The 21432-nt window shown below is 39.0% G+C and overlaps 1 protein-coding gene across 2 annotated transcripts in view; it reads right to left on the bottom strand.

The window, feature by feature from the left end:
• Window positions 1-290: 290 nt before the first annotated feature.
• The window catches only part of LOC120633055 (protein bicaudal D), a 32109-nt gene continuing 10967 nt past the window's right edge, over window positions 291-21432 (bottom strand). For both annotated transcript variants that reach the window (XM_039903138.1, XM_039903139.1), the window contains 10 exons: window positions 11286-11510; window positions 10062-10299; window positions 9493-9647; window positions 9012-9155; window positions 6884-7133; window positions 6314-6454; window positions 4971-5150; window positions 2444-2701; window positions 1782-1948; window positions 291-443 (listed from right to left, as the gene is read on the bottom strand). In XM_039903138.1, coding sequence (XP_039759072.1) covers window positions 369-443; window positions 1782-1948; window positions 2444-2701; window positions 4971-5150; window positions 6314-6454; window positions 6884-7133; window positions 9012-9155; window positions 9493-9647; window positions 10062-10299; window positions 11286-11510 — 1833 coding nt within the window. In that variant the 3' untranslated portion in view covers window positions 291-368. The remainder of the gene's footprint in view (window positions 444-1781; window positions 1949-2443; window positions 2702-4970; window positions 5151-6313; window positions 6455-6883; window positions 7134-9011; window positions 9156-9492; window positions 9648-10061; window positions 10300-11285; window positions 11511-21432) is intronic.

Here is a 21432-nt window from a genome sequence, read left to right as displayed (position 1 = left end):
GTCACTTTCATCTTTGCAGGTCTGTAATGTAAACTTGTCATATCTGAACTGAGATCAAGTCGAACGTGCAACTCTCTAATGTGGCCATAAGACGACCAAATTGTCATTAAATCAATCCGTCACCTTGGTCAGATTGTTAGAAAAACCGGGTTTCGATCTTTTAGCGTCCAAGGTCACGGACTGGAAACCGCAGAAACATCGCCTGAGCGCGCGTACAACTATAAATTCGTGTGGCACCCGCGCGCTCACAGCGCGAGGGTGTGGTGGGGCGCGAGGCCGGCGCGGGCGCGCTGCGAGGCGAGCGGCGCGGGGCGGTGCAACAGCGCGCGCAGGGCGGCGGCGGCCGCCTTGAGCGCGCGCACGAGCCGCTAGAAATCCCGTCCGCGCGCTCGCGTGCCCCCACTCGGCTTCGGGACGCGGCGAGTGCGCATCTCGCGGTCAACCTGCAATGTTCCACAGGATTTTTATCGCAACTATTCCTCGTTAAACCACTAAGGGTTTTTATAGCAGTAGTAGTCGGTAGCAGTAGAGCTTCCAAAATATTGGATAGAAGCAGGCGTTACTTTGCGGAAATCCATAGTATATTATGAAAATTAAGCTTAATTTGCTATACTCCGCGAACAGCAGGAGAATCTGTATAGTGTAATTTATAATTTCTTCAATCCGTATACTCCACACCAAACAGATCCTCGGCAATGTTCCCTCTATGCACGTTTCGCTCCGAAACCGGAGCATCTTCAGAAGATGTTGACTCAACAATATATACAGAGTATAGCAAATTAAGCTTAATTTTCATAAGAGCTTTCAAAGTCAGTCAAAGTCAAAAATATCTTTATTCAAGTAGGCCTCGGTTAATGTACGCAAGCGCATGAGCATGCGTACATTACATGAGAATTACACGGTAGTAAGATGATGGCGATAACCATATTCCTAAACTTAAAACTAAAGCTACGTAGGGTTCCAAACGCGTCCAGTTAAAATTATTAGAAGAGCAACCTGGTTAGAGCAATCATTCACACCCAAGCTTTTTTATCGATAACGTAGTCCTTTATACTATAATAGGACTTTTCTATAAGCTTACGTTCAACTTTTTATGACAGAGCTCGTCCGGGGAAGGACTACCACCATGTATATTTCGCCACTAAGCAACATTGTTGTAATGCTGCGTGAAAGGTATTATGGGTACATGAGGTTTAACACCTACGCCTAAAAAACCTAGTGGTTATAAAGAATGCCATAATATCATCATCAACAATCCGTTACCGGCCCATTAAAGAGCTCGGGTCTCCTCTCAGAATGAGAAGGGTTTAGGCAGTCCACAATGCTGGTCAAGTGCGGATTGATAGACTTCACGACTTCGCACGCCCTTGAGAACGTTGTGGAGAATTGTCAGACATGCAAGTTTCCTCACGATGTTTTCCTTCGCCGTTTCCTGAAAAGGCACAAAACTCCAAAAATTTAGGATGATCGAATTCGGCCCCCCGGAACGGAAGCCGAAGCTTGCTTGAGTATTCGAGCATGAGGCTTGGCATGAGTCATATTATACTCGAGGCTCGTTTCTAGAGTGTGCGTGGAAGCTCTAATATCTTTTATAAAGAAGACCAACACGTCATAAAAATCATGTTAAACTAACACACACAACCTACAACACACAAAAATTCTGTCCACCTAGCGGAAGGTCTACGGTTCAGCATTTTCCATTCCAGTGTACATCTGTTGTTCTTAGGAATCACCTAAGAAAACTCCAATCGATATAGATCACCGTGTTAGTGACAACCTACCTCCAGCTCTTCGAGGCGCTGCGTGAGCGATAGCTTCTGCTGGACGGCAAGGCGCAACAGCTGGTTGAGCGTTCTCTTCTCTTCCTCTGCACTCGACAGCGCCTGCGTGAGCTCATCCACTTGCGTGACGTATTCCTCGCAACGCGCCGCGAACATAGCGCGTAGACCTGCGGGCAATACATTTCGTTAGCTTCAATTAGAACAAGATGGCTTCATTAAAAAAACCAAAAAATGGCTATTTAACTCCTTAGCATAGTAAGGTCTTTTATTTAAAAATCGTTCCACAAAATTTTACATTGTCGTCAATCTAGATGGCCCTTGATGAACTGAAAGATAGAATTCAACTATAATAGAACCAAAAACAGATGTTTATGGGCAATACAAATATAGGAAATGGACTTCGAACCCGAACTCAGGTGTTCCAAAAGCCTGTTAGCAAAACCTCCTTATTTTATTTGTTCTTTACACTAATAAATATTGTATAAAAATAAAGTATAAATTTACCGCATTCTAAGTTATTGCTATAAATAGGTACTTTTGCCGATACTAAAACCAAATGCGTGTATTTCAGTACGAAAATTAGAGGCCACAAAAGGTGGATTCTAATGTAGAGAAATCTATGTTCTGAAAATAAAACGACAGAAACACGCGAAAATACTGACTTGAGAATGTAGCAGCGTCTTCCTTGAGCAACCGCAGTTCGTTGCGCAGTTTGAGCATGGTCTCTGTAACGATTGTCTTCTCTGTCTCGTATTTGGACTTGAGGTTCGCCAGCGCAACTTCTGCGGTGTTCTTGTTCGACTTGAGCACGGTACGCAAGGTCGCGATCTGTTCCCGCTTTGTGGACAGCAGGGATTTGAGTTTGATCACTTGTTCTTGGAGTTCGGCTAACTCGGCGCCGCGTTCTTCCGCCTCCATTACTGGAATAGATATGAAGTGTTAAACACACACAAAAAAAAAAATAAGTTTCAAAACTTTCGGTTTGTAATGAAGAATATTACACTACTAAATGAGTTTTAAAGATGTATAAGAAAGGAAATAGGAGGAAAAGGAGACCAGAGATGAAACGGGTGGATGTGATGGTAAAATTTGGGATAATAATTTAAACCCAAGAATAGGGTTACTTTTGCTAGAAATTATATAATGAAAGGCCAGAAAACTAATTTTCTATAGAACTAAATTTATAGCGAAATGGAATATTATTTTTTGTTCGATTTAAAAAACTGTCACTGATCAATAACTTTCGGTAAAGTAATTTGATTACACCCCAGCTAAACCTTATGCCATGTAATGGTTTAGCTTGGGTGTAATGTTGTTCTGAACCAATTACCCCCAAGGGTTGTAATGTGATTTGAATAAGGTAACATCTGGCATTCAAAGAATTTAAGTTCATTCTTAAAATCTATCTTGCTTCGACGAATGAGTAATTCATAAAATATTACATTAGCCTCCTGTTGAAACATATTATAAGATGAATATTTCTAGTTAAGTATAAATATAATTGTACTTCTGAAAATCTACCATTAACTACGAAAATCATTTATATTGGTTACCGAATTTTTCATATTATGATATATTGCAACATAAGTATTCCCGCTACTAGACTCGCCCTCAACGATTCTCTCACGTTGAATGTATTCCTCGAATTCCTCTTATTTTGCAAAGTATTATAAAACTTCTTGAAGTAAACGCTTTTCCCATTGTACACTGCATGTTTCCATATAAAATTCAAGTTAATGTCACAACGCAACGTGTTTTTCTTTCTGGCGAAATCGAACGTTGGATTTTTAATTGCGGTCTGATACGGCCAAGTTTTGGAAATTAACGAAATGGAATCTTTGTCCTGAGTTGGCTTAACTGACTCTACATCTTTAAATGCAACTCTTTCGTTGCTTTTGATATCGGATTTAAATTTTGATATATTTTCGAAATAATCCGTGATTTCTTTAACGGTTCGTCCGTGACAATTTACGTTTTTATCATCTTTATCTTTAGCTATTCTTTCGAGACCTTTCAACTGTTCAGTTAAGTTTAGAAATCTTTGTTTTGTATCTAATATTTTTCTATTTAAATGAATTTCTTTATAGAACTTTGGAGAAGTCGTTCTGGGTTTAAAACTGGAAATGGACAGGATAGGTTCTGGAAGTAAAAAAACATGTTCAGGTGAAAGTGGCATAGAAAAACGTTGTCCACGGCACCGATTAAATCTTTTTTATATTCTATAAATCCTCAATAAGGGATGTGCCTTAGCAAGAGCAACCTTAAGGGGGTAAAAAGGCAGCGAAAGACTCAAGTTGGCGATTCTCAGTTACTTTGCGCTGTCAAGTTCGGTGATACACATATTTGATCTGTATTGGCGAATTATATAGGTTTAAAATCCATGTTGAATTTGGCACTGTTACAGTCATATCTAACGGACGCAACATCCATACCATGTAACCTGATGGTAAATCGATGCGAATGGTAGAGGGCTAAATGGCTACAGGTGTGCAAAAGAGTATTATTTATATTATTTGTCTATCATTTATTATTTTTCTTTTTTTTTTTTTTTTAAATTATTAACAATGCTTAAGAATAAATTAAAAAACACTATTAAAAATGTATAAAAAAAAAAACTTCCACCCTCCGCTTGCGGGGCTTTTGAATGCCCAAGCAACCGGTGGTCAGGGCTCCAGAGTGAGAAACCTCCTCACAATACGCGCCGTTTCAAGGACTACTGCCTTCTGTATCCGACCCTTGATCCAACAACCAAGCGGAAGCTTCTTGAGATGTTGGTCGAAGCTTTTCGCGAGAAGACCATTGACTGAAACGACTATCGGAACAACAGCGGTCGACTCAACACTCCACATGGCGGTAATTTCGTGAGCAAGGTCAACAATTATTGCACAGCGCACTGATCGATCGACTAGCACTATAATATATATATTATTTATTATTAAGCAGTGCTCTGACAGACCTTCCACTGAAACGAAAGATCAGCGTTGGGTCTTAAAAGACACGGCAAAACAAAAAGCAGAAAACCCATTTGGAATAACATCCTACTTGTTAATGTTACAAGACTATTTTTTGATTTTTAACTTGATTTTGCGTATATCCAAATAATAGTTTTCTTTCTTTCTAAACCCATACCTTAGATCGGTTTGTACGCGGCATCGTGACGGAACGCTGAAAAAAATTTTGCTAACATACCTGGTTGGTGGCGGTGCCGCGAGTCTAGCGCGGTGTCCAGGGCAGCCCGCAGGTGTGTGAGCTGGTCCAGTAGCGTGTCCGCATAGCGCGCCACCTGGCCGGCCGCGCGCAGACCTTCCAGCTCTCCCGCTGCCAGTGCCAGCGCCTCTTCATCCACACCGCGACCTTCGCCTCCAGAACCTGTTGTGGAACAATTTTGGATGATGATATCATCAACATACATATTGAATAGAAGAAGGCGTTACTTTGCGGAAATCCAAGATAATCCCGGAAAATATAAAAGAAAAAGAAAGTATAAACTTATTTACAAAATCCTTATAACATTACTTGCTGGAGAAAGCTTATTGTAAAATAAACGACTTCCTAAATGAGAATATTTAATATTGACAATAATAAGTCCGCCTCTCAATCTGGTTACAGCGCCCTCACAGGGTTCCATTTCAAATGTAAACATTAGATTGACATTCTTTTTGAAAAATTTAATAATTATGTAATCTTTATGACATTGTAATGGACTTGTAATTTAATAAATAAATAAAATAAATAAATATTATGAAAAAGATCAATCATACATTTAAATTTTTTACAAAGGCGTACAGAAGTTATTTAAGAGCGCAATGTACTTTTAGAAATTACAATAAAATCGCTAACTGTTACAAATGTGTCAAATAACAAGTCGTTTGCATTGAGTCACGTTCGCGGCGACAAGGTGATGCCAACACAACATTTATAGTATCTTGTTAGATTTTTGATCATCATCCTTCAACCGATTGAAGTCCACTGCTGGACATAGGTTTTTTCCAGAATCCACGGTGCACTCGTTAGATGTCATCTGACCACCTCGTTTGGGCCAACGTCGGTTCTCCGAGCTATGTGCTTCGGCAATAGCCACTTTAGTTAAGCTACTTTTTGAGCTATGTTTAACTTTTGTTTTCTACGGATCTCCTCATTCCAGATTCGATCACGTAGACATACTACAAGCATAGTTTTCTCCATCGCTAGCGGCCATGTTTAAGAGACATAAGTCATCACAGCAACACGCACTGTTCGAAACTTTGGTCTTCAAGCAATAAAGTATTTTGGATGAGAAGATCTGACGGAGTTTCCCGAACACTGCCCATTCTATTTGGATTTGGCGGTTCACTTCTTTCTCGAAATCCGACATGCCTAATAGTGCGTCCTAGGTATACGTATTCGTCGACAATTTCGAGTGCAGCGCTCTCATCGAAGACTGTCAGAGCGGAACATGAGCATCAGACATAACCTTCGTCTTGCTTATGTTCATTCGTAGGTCACTAGGCACTCAGAGTATGTATCGTACTTAATGTGTATGTAGCACTTACTATCTGTCTGTCCGGCGTGCTCGAGCAGCAACCGCTCGGGTTGAGTGCCGTTGACGGCGCACACGTGGTGGTACACGCCTGCCAACGCCTCTGCCGCGGAGGCCAACGCTGGCGCAGCTGATGCCAGCGCTCTGCCGGCACCTGTGAAATTTATACTATTTAAGTACCATTGTAATAAAAATGCAGTACAAAATCTAGTCATTTCAAGATTCCCGATCCAGTGGTAAATCTCGGTAAGAAATCAATACAAACTTGCACATTGATCATTGCAAGCAAAACACTAGATTGTGTGGAGACAGCCCGCATATAACTACATCCCTACAATGTTCTGGAAAGTGTGCAGTATCACCGCATACGCCACTTTGACAACGGAACTATCGGCGGAGCGTGCATGTAGCCAACGCAATGCGGCTAGAGTTGCTAAAAGTTCCCCACCGGATACACGTCATGATATGCGCTCGATTACTTTAGAGGAAGATTTAGAGCTCAACTCAACATCCGCAACTCTGTGCCTAAGCTGCGACGCAACACATTGGAACCTTGTGCAGTCTACTACTAAATCAAACATACCTCCCGCGAGCGTGCGCAGTATCTCCGCATCCACTTGGAGCGCAGCGCAGCGCAACTCCGCATCCGCAACTCTGTCGCTGAGCTGCGCAAGTTGCGCACGTTGCAGCGCTGCGGGAGAGCCGTCAGCCGGAAGTGCGTCTAGCTCACGCAGCGCGGCTAGGAGTGCAGACAGTTCGCCACCGGATACACGCCACCATGTCAGCCATTTTGCCGCTCGCGCTGCCACGCCACCCTCGGCTTTGTCATCCTCCTGCAATATCCAGAATATTGTTAATAATATTGACGTGTATATAGGGAGCCTAATGCTCGGTCGATTTGTACGAATGAATGAATGAATGAATGATCGTGAGTGGCTCACTACGTAGTGTGGGCGGGAGACGATATAAATAATGACGTCTATGGACGGTCTTATAGACCGTCCATAGACGTCATTATATCATTTTATCTAACAAAATCTTATTTATATATTTTTATTTTTTTTCAGTTACTAACACTACAGTAAGATATTTTACAAACATTCCGTCAAACTGTAGACCAGTTTTTGACGAAATCGGCTCTCTTATAATTTAACGTAGTAATCTGTTTAGATGCTAAAACTATTTCGACTTATAAATAGGTAAGTAAATATATATGGTGTTTTATGAATGATTTCACGATGGAGCTGCAAATGGTTACTTTAGTAGCATTTACAGGGCCCTCACAAAAACATCTCTAAGCCTATTTTTATGAATAACTTTTATTAATGCAAAATGTCACGATCTGTCATCAGGTTGAACCAAACCAAACAATTAGAGTATTCACTCTACTCATTCGAGTAGATACTTCCGAATAGGGATGGCGATCTGAGATCGATAAATCGAAGAATCGATTTTTCGAGCAGAAAATATCGATTTTTTAAATCGATATGAAGTACTGTGTCGATTCACTGAATCGATATATCACCCTTGAAAATCGACATTCGATTTTTTCTGTTTTGGTATAAACCATACAATTATTTGCATTTAGTTGAATGTGCCTGAATTATAAGAGTGCTGCCGGTTAAAGAGTTAACTACTCATAAACTCGCGAGATGGCTGTATGTTTAGTATCCTTTACTCGCCTCTCTTTAATAAAAAAGTTACGTTTGTAGTCTTTGACTTTATGTATCTATAATCTGTGACGATTGATATTGCATTATTCATTTGTTGTTGTCGTTTAATGAATACAGCGTGTTATACATGTTATTAGCGTAATACAAGTATTTTCATGATTGATTTTCATCAGATTTTCTGACCATAAATACTTATTTTTTTTTATAGTTGATCTTATAGTTTGATACGGTAATAAAAATAATTGTTATTTTTGAATTCCCTGATTTTATTTATAAGATATCGTTAATTGCAATATTAATCTTGTTTTAGTAAAATTGATACAAATTTACATCGTAAACGCAAACTTGAAAAAAAGATCGATTTTTTAAGAATCGATTTTGAAGGCCTCGATTTTTCGTGAATCGATTCATTAGACTACGATTAGAATCGATTTAAAAATCGATCTTTTTCGTAAAGAATCGCCATCCCTACTTCCGAACATGCTTTTCGGTCAATTCAATAGTGTGTTTTGTGAACCAACCAATTAGAGAGAATGACGTCACGTCTAACAATAAGTTGTGGAAACTTCATTGGTTTATGTGATATAAAAATTTGGAATTACTTTTATGTGTACTGTTTCCCTTGAAAAGCTAACAAATAAATAAATAATTTTGGGAATAGTAGATACATCCGTACATTTTAATTATCTTGCGAATTGCATTTCGGAATAGTCGAGCAGAATTTTAAAAGAGATATATATTGCTATAGCTGAAGTGGCAATGGGCCGGGCACATAGTTCGGAAAAAGGATGGACATTGGGGTCCCAAGGTGCTGAAAGGGCAGCCCCGAACTGGTAAGCGCAGCGTTGGTTGACCCCCAACGAGGTGGGCAGACGACATTAAGCGCGTCGCAGGTAGCCGCTGGATCCCAGCGGCACCGTGGAATTTGGAACTCCTTACAAAAGACCTATGTCCAGCATTGGACGTCTATCGGTTGATATGATGATATTTCCAGCTTCTATGATAGTACCGCCACTGCGTGGGAGGTTATGTACGTACCAGAGGCGCGCAGTCTCCATGCAGGGCGTGCAAGGCAGACACGCGCGAGCAAACCCGCGTGAGGCCTGCTCGCAGCACGCCCGCCGCGGCGCTCTCGCTCTCCGACGTGGTCTGAGCCAGGCGGAGTGAAGAGGACAGCTGCGACTGTAACACACACAATTTGTGATTTGTGAAAGTTGTGTTAGTTACACCATTTCTAACTCAAAAGAAAGGCTGGACCAATTTTTATGATATTTGATTTTTTGGATTTCTCTCCGACAAGAATAGAAAAAAAATTTATTTTGTGTATTCCCCTTTTTTGTTAAATTTTTTTTAGGCGCGTTGAACACTTCTTGGATGAACAAACATCATGCAACACGCGTTATCGTCACCGAACGCTTTCCAAAAACGGCCGATTGGGGCAGGGCAGTCTGTGAATAACTATAAAAAAACAAGTGTAATGGAAAAGGCAAGGATGCGGGCGAGTACGCAGAGTACGTACGTTCTCATTGTGTGCCTGCTCGAGTTGCTTTTCGAGGCGGCTTATCTCGTGCAGATGAACCTCCGAGAACAGGTCCGCGTGGTGGTCGGCGCCTAGCTCACCCGCGCCAGACGCACCCGCTTCGCCTTCCGACTCGGTGCCTTCCTCCGGCATGCCTGAAACCAGAAACAATATAAATAGCACATATAACTTAACCACCTTGCAAAATGAGGTTTAATGGCCATTTTCACTGAACCTAGGGAACACTTAAATCGGATGCCTAATGGGTGATGCGTAGAGCAAAAAGCTCACCAAACCGTCAGCTCAGCGTGGTGATTATGGGCAAACCCTGATATTGGGAGAGGCATTTAGTCCAGGAGTGGACTTTCATAGGCTATTGACGATGCCGTGTGGTGACGGAAGATCAGAATACAGTTGTCACTATCCCTCATCTTTATGCGGGTATCGTACGAGGCGACTAGGGGAACATAACGGCGAGGCAGCGTCATCTGTGCTATTACTAGGAATAGGCTGTTGATGATAGGTGCGCTGTATTATGTCAACACAAATCAACCTTGTACATAACAAACCTCGTATGCTGTACGCCAAGTTGGTGATGTTGAACTGTGCTTCTCTGCTAAGATGCGCGTCGAGCTCCTTCTTGGCTGCGAACTTGGCCTCGCGCTCCGCTTGCAGCGCTTCAAGCGCTTCGGCGAGCTGTCTCTCAGCAATGCGTCGCAGCGCTGCGGTCTCGTCGGCTGCCGCTCGCGCATTTTCCGCCTCTTCGCGGAGTTGCCGCACTTCATGCTTTAGACCTTCAAATTCAACCTGGCAGAGACCAAAAATTTCAATAGCAGATAAGGTGTAGGTAGAGCTCCTAATTTAAACGAATCTGATGTTAAGAGGAACATCTCCAGAAGGATCCGTGATATGATGCGGTATTAAAATGGGATAGCAACCTCACCCCATTGATCTAAATGGTGCTAGTTTTTTTTTTTAATTCCTCTATAAGTTAGGCCTTGTCTAAGATGGTAGCGGGCTAACCTGTTAGGGACTATGGTAGACAAATCAATCGGTTTGTACGCGTCATCGCACCGGTACACTAAATCGCTAAGCGGCAAGTCTTTTTCGGTAGCGTAGTAACTAGCCACGGCCAAAGCCCACCTGGATAGACCAGAGAAAATTCAGTAATTTATATCCTAAATTACCCCTGCCGGAAATCAACCCGGGACCTCCTACTTAAGGCAGCGCCAGGAAGGTCATCGGGAGTTATCTTCAAATTACAATGTCATATTAAAATGTTGTCAAACACGAATAATTCTGACATAAGTAATAACAAAAAATATTTCGACAAAAATCGATATTTAATTGGATTGAGCTGGTTCGGCTATGTGCATTTCATTCGAGGAAATTAGCTTGCGGAATATATATGAAAACTCTTAAACGGTTTTTTGCAAGTGTACAGATAGTTACGAAGTACTCCCAATCGCTCTTTACCGCACTTCCAAGATCGAAACACACACAAGCGGTTAATCAACCTAGGCCACGTGCTCACTGGGAAAACTTACACTAACCGGTTAATCGATATCGATACCGGGTATACTTTTCAAATATGAACCGTTTAAAGCAAGCTTTAGCTTAACGAAACCGTTTTTTTTTAATTTTGCCTATATTACAACAAATAGCCAGTTTACAAACCCTGGTCGTGGTTCCAGGCTGGGTACAATTTAACTGATAACTTTAATTGTTGTAGGCAATTATAAACTATTTATAATTGAGCTCGGGTGAAAACTGCTAAGATAATACCAACATACCTGTGAGGACCTTAGGGCCGAGACTTGCTTTTGCAATGATATATTCTCGTCTTCTAAATCCCCGATATCCAGCAGGAGGCGTTGTTCCCTTTGTCTCGCCTCCCTCAGTTCCGCTCGAAGGGCTGCCCTTTCTGATTCCCGAGTTGCTTTGTCTGCGCCCAGTTCAGAACTCTCTGCTAATAGTCGATCTCGTTCGCTGATCACGCGCTCCAGCTCGTGTCTTAACTGTAAAGAATAAAAGTCAAAAAATAAGAACTGGGATTGATTGGCGGGTCGGGGCAGTAGTTGTTACATATTGGATCTGCTGTCAGTTAGGAAAATGGCATACTCTTTTGGTGGTACGGTCTCAAGATTAAATAAATAAATACTATAAAAATATAATAATAATATACTTTATGGGTCACAAAGAAACAAGTACAATTATAATGTGTTAAAGTTATTTTGTAATGTGGGTAAATAAGTAAACTTTTGATAACTATAAATTTATATTGGCCATATATTTTATTAAATTGATTAGGATTTCTATAAATACGCTTACAATTATTATTTAATTAATAAATGTTTTTCTATCCGATGGATTGCCGTGGAGGCAAACTATCCCTCCGTCACAAGGTAACCATGTATAAAACGTGCACACGTCCCATGATGACATACGCCAGTGTCGTATTCGCCAATCGCCCTCACAGCTCTTACAAGTCCTACAGAATAAGTTTATGCTCATGGCCACAGGCAGCCTCTGGTTCGTGCGCAACGTAGACAACTCCACCGAGACCTCTATCTTCCCACCATAGCCCAGTACTTTGAAATAATATCAAAGACCTACTTTGAAAAGCAGTCCGTCACCCCAACCCCCTAGTGGTCCAGGCGTCCACCGCCTGCCGTTATCGGCAAGTGTCCATCCGAAAATCGATACACATCAGTCCTACATGGACTCGAACGATGCAAAGATTTATTTATTTATTTATTTATTCCCATGTTACATTTCTGTCATTACAGGAAAAAGTTATCCTAATACGACAATGCAGCATGTTATGTAAATTTTAATAATATATATAACTATAGTGTATATGATAAAATAATAATAAGATACCTCGTCGTACCTATATCAAATGGTATACAAAAATACACATTAGTTTGTCAATTCAATTATCTAAGCAATTGTTCAAAAACTTCCGGCCCTATACTAGGATTTACCTGTGTTATAGGAGGCAGTGCTTTCGAAGTACAACAACAACAGTAAAGAATAGGTACATAATTATAATTATATCACTGTAGCTGTTACCCGCGTTAATTACGGATTTTTACAAATCCCACGGGAACTGTTTCTCTTCCTGGGATAAAAAGTAGCATATACTCTCCATCCATTCAGTTAACTGTATGCAATAAATCAATATAATTGGGTGCTTAGTTAAAAGGTAAAGGAAGGACATACATAAATGATCTGGTACATAAATGATTCATCCCCTTGCCTCGAAGAACAAGTTTAATAATCGGCCTCGATTAATATCACTAACATGGCCGAAAAGATAATGGCATCGGAGCAGCTTTGTGGGTGTAAAAAGGGTGATTACATGTGCGACATTTCAACACAGAATGATGGCAATCGCCATGCAACGACTACCGATCTAAAGATGAATAAAATCAACACGTATTTCGATTGTAGTAGGTTTATTTTAATATTGTAGTAGAGTATGTAGCTATCGTAACAAGTTTTCTCGACACTAAAATGGCTTCAAAGGCTTCAATTGGGAAGTTGTTTGCGACGTTACGTAATTACAAGAGTGTCTGGGTGTGCAAAGTTATTCAGTTCTAAGTTTGAATAAAATAACTTTGCAAAATTGGGTAAAACGCAACATAACTTTTCAACCTCAATATAAATAGGTATTTTTTATATTTAGGTTGAAATACAGGGCAGGGCAGAGGCAAATACGCCCTATATATATATATACAGTCAAAACCGTTCGTGGCGACATCGTTTAGAACAACACACCGGTTAAATTGACCAAAATCAAAGGTCCTGGCTGAATATGACATGACCGCCTTATCGGAAAACATTGGTATTTACGACATTGTTTACTACGACATACCGCATTAAGCGACCACATTTGGTTAATGTCGGAAAATTATATCTGTAGAACGACCGGTTCAGCTGTATTGTAAACAATTTGAATAGGTAACAGTATCCACATCTGGCACAGTATAATGGTCAATGGCTATTATCGTAAGAGTAAACAAAGTTTAGGGTCTTTTATAATTCTTAGAAACAAAGCACATGCATGCAGTAGCCTCAAGGCCCGCTCTGTCATATCTCTTAAGTCAGTTTGTTACTTATCTTTACACAAGACACACCAAAATATATTGTTGAGTTATAATTGTTGTATGTAGTATTGGTGAAAATTGTAACATCTCACAAAAAAGAAAACAAATCAATATCAAAGAAAAATCGCGTATTACATACATGTATTATCTTTCCTATTAATACCTGTCACCTGTTGTTACAACTATCGGTTTTTACGACTAAATACGAGTAGTCCCTTCGATGTTGTTATAACAGATTTTGACTATATATATATATATATATATATATATATATATATATATATATATATATATATATATATATGTATATATATATACAGTAATAATTATACAGTAGTAATATTGTGTGTCATATCTTAATCTGCTGAAATTCATTTAGTATTAATTTCTACAGTTAATTGCATAGTTCGGTATAGTTAAATGAATTTTAGTTTTTGGACCTGACTAATTGAACGTTCGTAGGATCAAATCCTACCTTAAAATGTTGAAGTAGTTGAATTAGCCTAAAATCTAGTCCCCTAGGACTCCTTACTTTGTTCTACGAGGATAATATTTGTAACAATATCTGTTGTAGGCATATATACCTATACACTCGTAAATATATACAATGTAGATAGTTCTAGGGAAACAGACGGGTTATTCATTTACGAGTAGACTAAAGTCTCCAATGGGCTAGAGACTTTTTGTCTCACGACTTTTTCCCTGTCGACAGACAGCAACAAATAATAAAAAATGGCAGAGTTAAACAGAACACCTATGAAGTAGTAGTAGTAGTCATAGTAGGATTTCGAGTTCATATTATATCAAGTTTATCTTTACGGGACGAAAAAACCTAACCAAATATTAAAGCCATTATTCAAGACAGCGAAAAGAAAGGTCAACTGCGGGAAATTTACGAGCTAACTGAGAAGTCGAACAATCTAGAGCTTTGTCTCATAACTTTTTCCCTATGGCCTTCGACGGATGATTAGAAGGAACATCTAGAAAAGCCACGAACCCGGGCGAGAAAAATAAGTGCGATTTCTGCATGCCTTAAAAACATAAAAAGTATGTTGATTTATTATTTATCTACGATTTGTTGGCATCGGAGACTTACGACTTAAGCAAACCTTCCCAAAGTTTCCCGATGAGCTCGAAATACATATTCTAAGAACTTGCTATAAGGTAGTTTTTCAGATAACTGCTAACTTAGTAAAACAAATTATTGGTAAGTTTGCACGACGCGTATGCTTTAATTTTTAATGCACAAAATGTGCTATTGCAACTTCTTGTCGCGCGTCGTGTCTTTCGTGTGGTCCCAGGCTAACTAGGTCTCGCCAGCACTTAGTTGATTGGTGTCTAAAACAGGCGCTAGGTGTGGCACTGACGCGGACGGTGCCGTGGCGTGCAGGCACACGATTAATGTCGCTTTAATTGCGAGCTACAAATAATATAGGCGACCCGACATGTTGAATTAATGGCCTTGGGGCATCTGTTCTTCTAGGTCATGCCTAGCTCATGAAATATAACATGTTACTTCAGGGTAAAATAGCTACATATTGGTAAAATAATGGTTTAAAACGGTCCAGTATTTCCGGAGTATATACGGCACAAACAAACAAATATATCCTTTACAATGTTTTTGACTTGTTCCCTTTTTAATGATTAAGCCTTCCGAACTGGTGGTAGAGTCACTACAAACAGACTGACTTGACGTTTCAAAAGTTCTTATTATTAGGCCTACTTGAAATAAATGAATTTTGAATTTGATTTTGAATTTTAATTTGAAAGACATTAAAACTTCAATCTGGGTTTAGAAAAAAATTGATAAATGTCTGTAATAAACCTGATATTATCATATTTATTTCATGAGAATAGTCATTAGTAGCGACCCGTTATCGGACCACTACAGGGCGTGTGTCTGCTCTCAGCATGAGAATGGCTAAGGCCCTAGTCCACTACGCTGGCCTAGATTGGAATAGTAGACTTCATATATTTTTAGAACATTATTGAGAACCAGTGGCGTGCATATAGTTAATGACCAGGGTAGTCATAAAGCAGGAAGTTAGCATAAAATGGAAAAATCCTCCTACTATAAGAGTAATATCCAAAAACTAGGGTAGGCAGTGCTTTTACGAATGTATGAAGTGCACGCCACTTGTGAGAACTCTCAGGCATGCAGGTATACTGCATGCCTGAGAGTTCTCCACGCCACTGGGTACAGGCGTGATTTTATGTTGTTTGATTGCATGTTTATGTCGTTGGCCTTGCTATAATTTTTTGGTGATTTCTTTTTTCTGCCTACGAAACTTTTCATCACATCTATATAAAATTTAAATGGTACCAATTCGAAACAAACCCCTCTGTAACAAAAAATAAGTGTATGGCGTCACGGGACGCCACCCCGATGTGAAAAATCTAAATGGAATGCATGAAAGAACAGATTACCACAGGAATCAGATGTGGCATTGTGAAAAGAACAATCATAGTGTGATTATGCTTTCTTTCACTTTCACTTTCACTTCCTTTATTATCGCTGGCAGACATATTTTATTGTTAAAAATAGTTTTTTTTAACTAAAACACAGCCTATCCACATGTGTAACGTAGTAAACAATATTGTATACACTATACACAATATTGCGTATGGACTACGTACAACCGCCACGCCAAAAATCAGATTTTCCCTCGCCTATAGATGTGTCACATCAAAAATAATTATGCAAATCCGTCTATAAATTACGGAGTTATGCCTGAACATACATGAAAAAAATACATCCGGATTGATAACCTCCTCCTTTTTAAAGGAAGTCGCTTAAAGAACGCATTACAAACAGACAGGTAGTTATCGATTCAAATCTCGGAATAAGGTCTGGCGTCTTCTTTTTCTACCCAGCTGTGCATCATTAACGATTAATTTGTACATAAAAGGTAAAATATCGCGTTTAACTTATTTATTTAGTAGGTACAAAAGATCAGAATTAACATGGCAAAGAACACGACGTGGACAAGCACGACTTACCTCTGTGTCCGTAGCGAGGTTAAGAATAAAATGTTTAATATAAATATACTACGACGATACACACATCGCCATCTAGCCCCAAAGTAAGCGTAGCTTGTGTTATGGGTACTAAGATAGCTGATGAATATTTTTATGAATATAATACACATAAATACTCATAATATACAGATAAACACCCAGACAGTGAAAAACATTCATGTTCATCACACAAGCATTTTCCAGTTGTGAGAATCGAACCCACGGCCCTGGACACGGAAAGCAGGGTTGCTGCCCACTGCGCCAGTCGGCCGTTTGCCGATGTTAACATAAGTTGAGATTAATGTAGGTAGACGTAGAATAAGCTAGTTTTAAGGTAGTAATTTTAGACTAGGGTTCATTCACGAAACATGATTTCTCGAGTTCTCGAGCCGAGAATTCCCGGGAAATCGTTGGGCTTTGTTCCCGGGAAATCAAGCTCGAGAAAAGTCGAGAACTAGAGAAATCATGTTTCGTTATAGATATTAACGTTTTCTTTCATGTTGATTTTTTGTTTAGTTTAATAGAAGCTATTTTTGTTTATAAGTTCTAAATAACCAGCCAAAAATGGTGCTGTGATTGTAATTTAATTATAAGTTAAGATATCAACGTTTTATTTCATGATGATTTTCTGTTTAGTTTAATAGAAGCTAATTTTGTTCATAAGTTCTAAATAACCAGCCAAAAATGGTGCTGTCATTATAATTATAAGTTTAAATAATATTATTTCTGTATTTTTTTTTAAAAGTTAATTAGCTTATTAAGATTAATATTTTTGAATATAATCAATAAAAGTTTTATGATTCATTTGATACTTTTATTTGAGAGAAAAACCTCTGAATTTGTTGACGTTATTGGAACCAAATAATATGAGAAAACGTACGTGAATGTAAATTTCTCGACAACCCGAGAAGACTCGAGAAATTAGCCTCGAGAATTCTCGAGACCCGAGAAATTGAAAAGCTCGAGAAATCATGAACCCTATTTTAGACCCACAAGAGCTATATAGTCACTTTAGTAACTCAACTCTTTAAAAGAGATTTAAAAAAAAAACTTATCTCTAAAGAGGCCTGAAATCTGATAAAAATCGAATGGGTAAATGCCGAGAAGGTACTGAAAGAAATTACTGAATGACGATTGCCTTAGCCGGTTAATAAATAAGTAATTACGAAGACTAATTAAATTTCATGGCGGTGCAGTTTTAAAATCGTGTCAATGATGTTAAAGAGTCGAGTTGTAGGCTCGGTGTTGCGAGCGGAGCTGTTTCGGAAATTGGGTCAAAATATTTCCAATCTAAAAATTACGAATGGGCGAGGCATGTGGCGGTATTAAATTTTATTCCGCGGCAGAATTTCTCGCACATATATTATAAATGTTTTTGCCGATCTCCATGTTGCACAGAGCGCTGTGTTCTCATAAGCGGAGGTACCGGGTTCGATTCCCGGCAGAGTCGATTTGGAAATTTTTATTTTCTGAATGTTCTCTGTTATTCTCAAGGTATGTGGTTACCACCCTTACTACAACGATTCCCCAAAAAGCGATTTACTAATTATGGATTTTTTAATGGCTATATGGGTTTAATACACATACCTAACAGGTTAGTCCGCTACCATCTCAAACAGCACTACCACTTGCCACCAAGTGAGATCAACCCACATCACAAATTCACCAACGAAAGGATTTGAAAGAGCATATACATAGAGAATATGCGAAAGGTTACGGAACCTCTTTGAAAATTTCCATTTCCAGGACACAGTTAGCCACTGCTAGCAATCTCACCTGGTGGTTATTGATGCTGCAGAAGATGATAGCGGGCTTACCTGTCAGGGATATGCTTACCTGTTAGCTCTTCTTTGTCGTTACGATGTTAGCTAGCAATGGCCGAAGCCTCCTAATATACCACATTAGAGAAAATACAGAAATTACCAATTCCCATACCCTTGCCGGGAATCGAACCCGGGAACTCCGTTTTAAAGCCCACGGCGCTCACCACTGCGCCAGAGAAGTTGATTGCTTAGTTGCTGCGTGACGTATTGATTGACGTATATTTGTAACAGATCATATCTTTCTTCTATTTTATGAAATCCAGTAACACGACATTTGTCCGGGATGAACTCCGAAACTACTAAACCGATTTAAACTTTTTTTTTATATGTGTTGTGTTCTTAAGAGATAGGATAGCTGTTTATATCTCAATTTATAATTGCATTATTTTATTGCGATTCTTTTGTTTAGTTCCTAGGAAAACCACAGCAACGCGTGGCCGGGTCTGCTAGTAGATATAATATAGATTTCGATAAGACGTTGTTAATGCATAAAAATAAAATCCGATCCTATTATACTGTACATTTTTTCCATTTCCACATCCACTAACGAATACAATAAAACAGTTCCTAAATTGGACGAAAAAAAGTAACTCGCATAGCAGCGTACTGTAAAGATTCAACGAGTGCAATTGTTACTCTACAAAAACCCAGATTCGTAAAGCGATACAACCTAAGACGTATAAAAAGTCGGAATAGTGCTCGGCAAGCATTGTTATCTTCGTTCGCCTGACTCACTCTCCTATGTTGAATCGATAAGATTTCTGAAGCCTTAGTATAAAATTTGCTAGCTCGCAATCGAAGAGTCGTTTTCGAATTTGGAATACTTGAACATCGCAGTAAAATGGATCTTATGTTCTTTAGCTTAAATCTCAAATTTGCCTACAATTCTTTAGCTCGGGCTATTGACAGAACATTTGTTAAACACAAATCAAAAGTACAGGATTTTCGACTTCAAATCAAGGGATGTTAGGTCCATTTAACTAAAACGATATCGCGTTTGATACACGAAAGCGACTTCTCGATAGCGAGCGTGCAAATGTTGTACTAAGGTTGCTGTTCGGTAAGAACTGCATTTTCTTCGCAAAATAAAAAAAACTATTTCAAGGACTTTTTGACGAGAAACGAAAACCAAACTGGATCATTAGCCCAGTTGTTGTTCGACTACCACCAGGATCAATGTTCGAATCCCGGGTCGGGACCAAAATTCTTAGGTATTATATGTATGCAAAAAATGTTTAATAAAGTAATATTCTCCCTATTATACCTTTTCCTTCTTTATTTCAATTGTGTTTTTTTTATTGCTTTCTATCTGGTGTACAATAAACTGTTTTTGATATGATTTGATTTGATTATCTAGATTCTCATACTATAAAAAGAAAATTAAAATAAATCAAGCTAACTTAAGGCAGGCGACGAGTTGGAACACCGTGGGATTTTAGTCGGTAAGAGTCCGGCATAACCACTGCACCTCCCCGTGGTGTATACAGTGGCGTGCATACATGCTCAAAAGCACTGCATACCCAAATTAACTTATATATAATCATATTAGGGGGGAAAATTTCCATTTTATGCCATTTACCTGCTTTATGTATACCCTAGTCAAAAACCCTGTGCACGCCACTGGCTGTGTATCCATGGTATCCATGAGGATTTCCCATGTATTCCCAAGTAACAAAAATAGTTATAAATGCGTTAGTGTTTTTGATTGTTTGACTTTCCTTCACGCCTAAACTAAGCAGCACATTGACTTGATTTTTTTTATATTTTTATAATTTTTATTAGTGTTTTTACCTACACTTGGAGGAATTATCGATTTTATAAGTTTAAATTTTCGGAACCGACAGGATTTGAACCTGCGACTCTCGGGCAATCGCGGCGTAAGCGCCGAAATTAGGATATACCTTTTACATCAGTCTAGTTTATGTGCATTTTAAATTTATAAAATTGACTTGATTTTTTTGGCATAGAATTAATTGAAAGTACGGAGGGTAACATATGCTACTTTAAATGTTGGAGAAACATCAAGTTCCTATTGTTTTACAGGTACATTAGCATTTTTTGCACGAAAATTCGTCCTTCACTTACGTCCTAACAAACAAACCAATCGAATGATTTTTGGCATTTCAAAGGATGGAGAGTTACATAGGCTAATTAAATAAATCATTCATTTGTAATTACGTGTACAAACTAATACACTGCGGGTAGCAACGCGAGGCGCAGCTAGTAAAGTATAAATGGAGCAACACTTTGCAACTCGCATTTTGCAAGGAGAATTCCTACAAAGTGCCGCCTGTAACCATGGATCGTAAGTGTTAAAAACCTATGTGCCTATTATTACACCGGCATCCACGCCCTTAATTAATACCGGAACAAAGCAAAGCTGTTATACGGCAGACATAAGCATGGCGGTATTACTACCCCGGATGAAAACTGCACTGTCAAAAACAGCTCTACAACTATAATATATTAATAGTTGGAAAATTCAAAAGTGCACGCCTCATAATCTCATTCATTAAAATAAAATTGAGATTATTTGTAAATAATAATTAAACTACATCTAATTATACCGTGAAAAGTAATAGGCTTCTATTCCTCAAAATACTGAAGCCCATAAAAAAAACAACTCGATAAGTGAAACATTTCGCTCGTTATCGTGACCACAAGATACGGGATCCGCACATGTAAAAACACGGACGTTCAAGACAGAACGTTTTTAAACAATTTTTTAATTAGTTTAAATAATAAAAACAGATTTAAAAATATCATGAGCATTAAATATAGTGTTTTGTCTCAACATTTGTCTATTTATATTCACTTATAAAAAAAAGTGACATTTTAAGTTGGAGAATCACTCGGTATGCGTAAACTGACAGTAATGCCCACCTCAACGCTTCGCTTATGAGGCGTGCAATATTTAATGGATATGTTCAGAATTCAACATCACATTTGCCTATTACCGGCCTACTACAGGGCACGGGTCAACCCCC

Source organism: Pararge aegeria, chromosome 21 (assembly GCF_905163445.1).
Source record: "Pararge aegeria chromosome 21, ilParAegt1.1, whole genome shotgun sequence".
Lineage (NCBI taxonomy): Eukaryota > Metazoa > Arthropoda > Insecta > Lepidoptera > Nymphalidae > Pararge > Pararge aegeria.
Note: the sequence above shows the minus strand (reverse complement) of the source record. Positions and strands in the feature narration are given on the sequence as shown.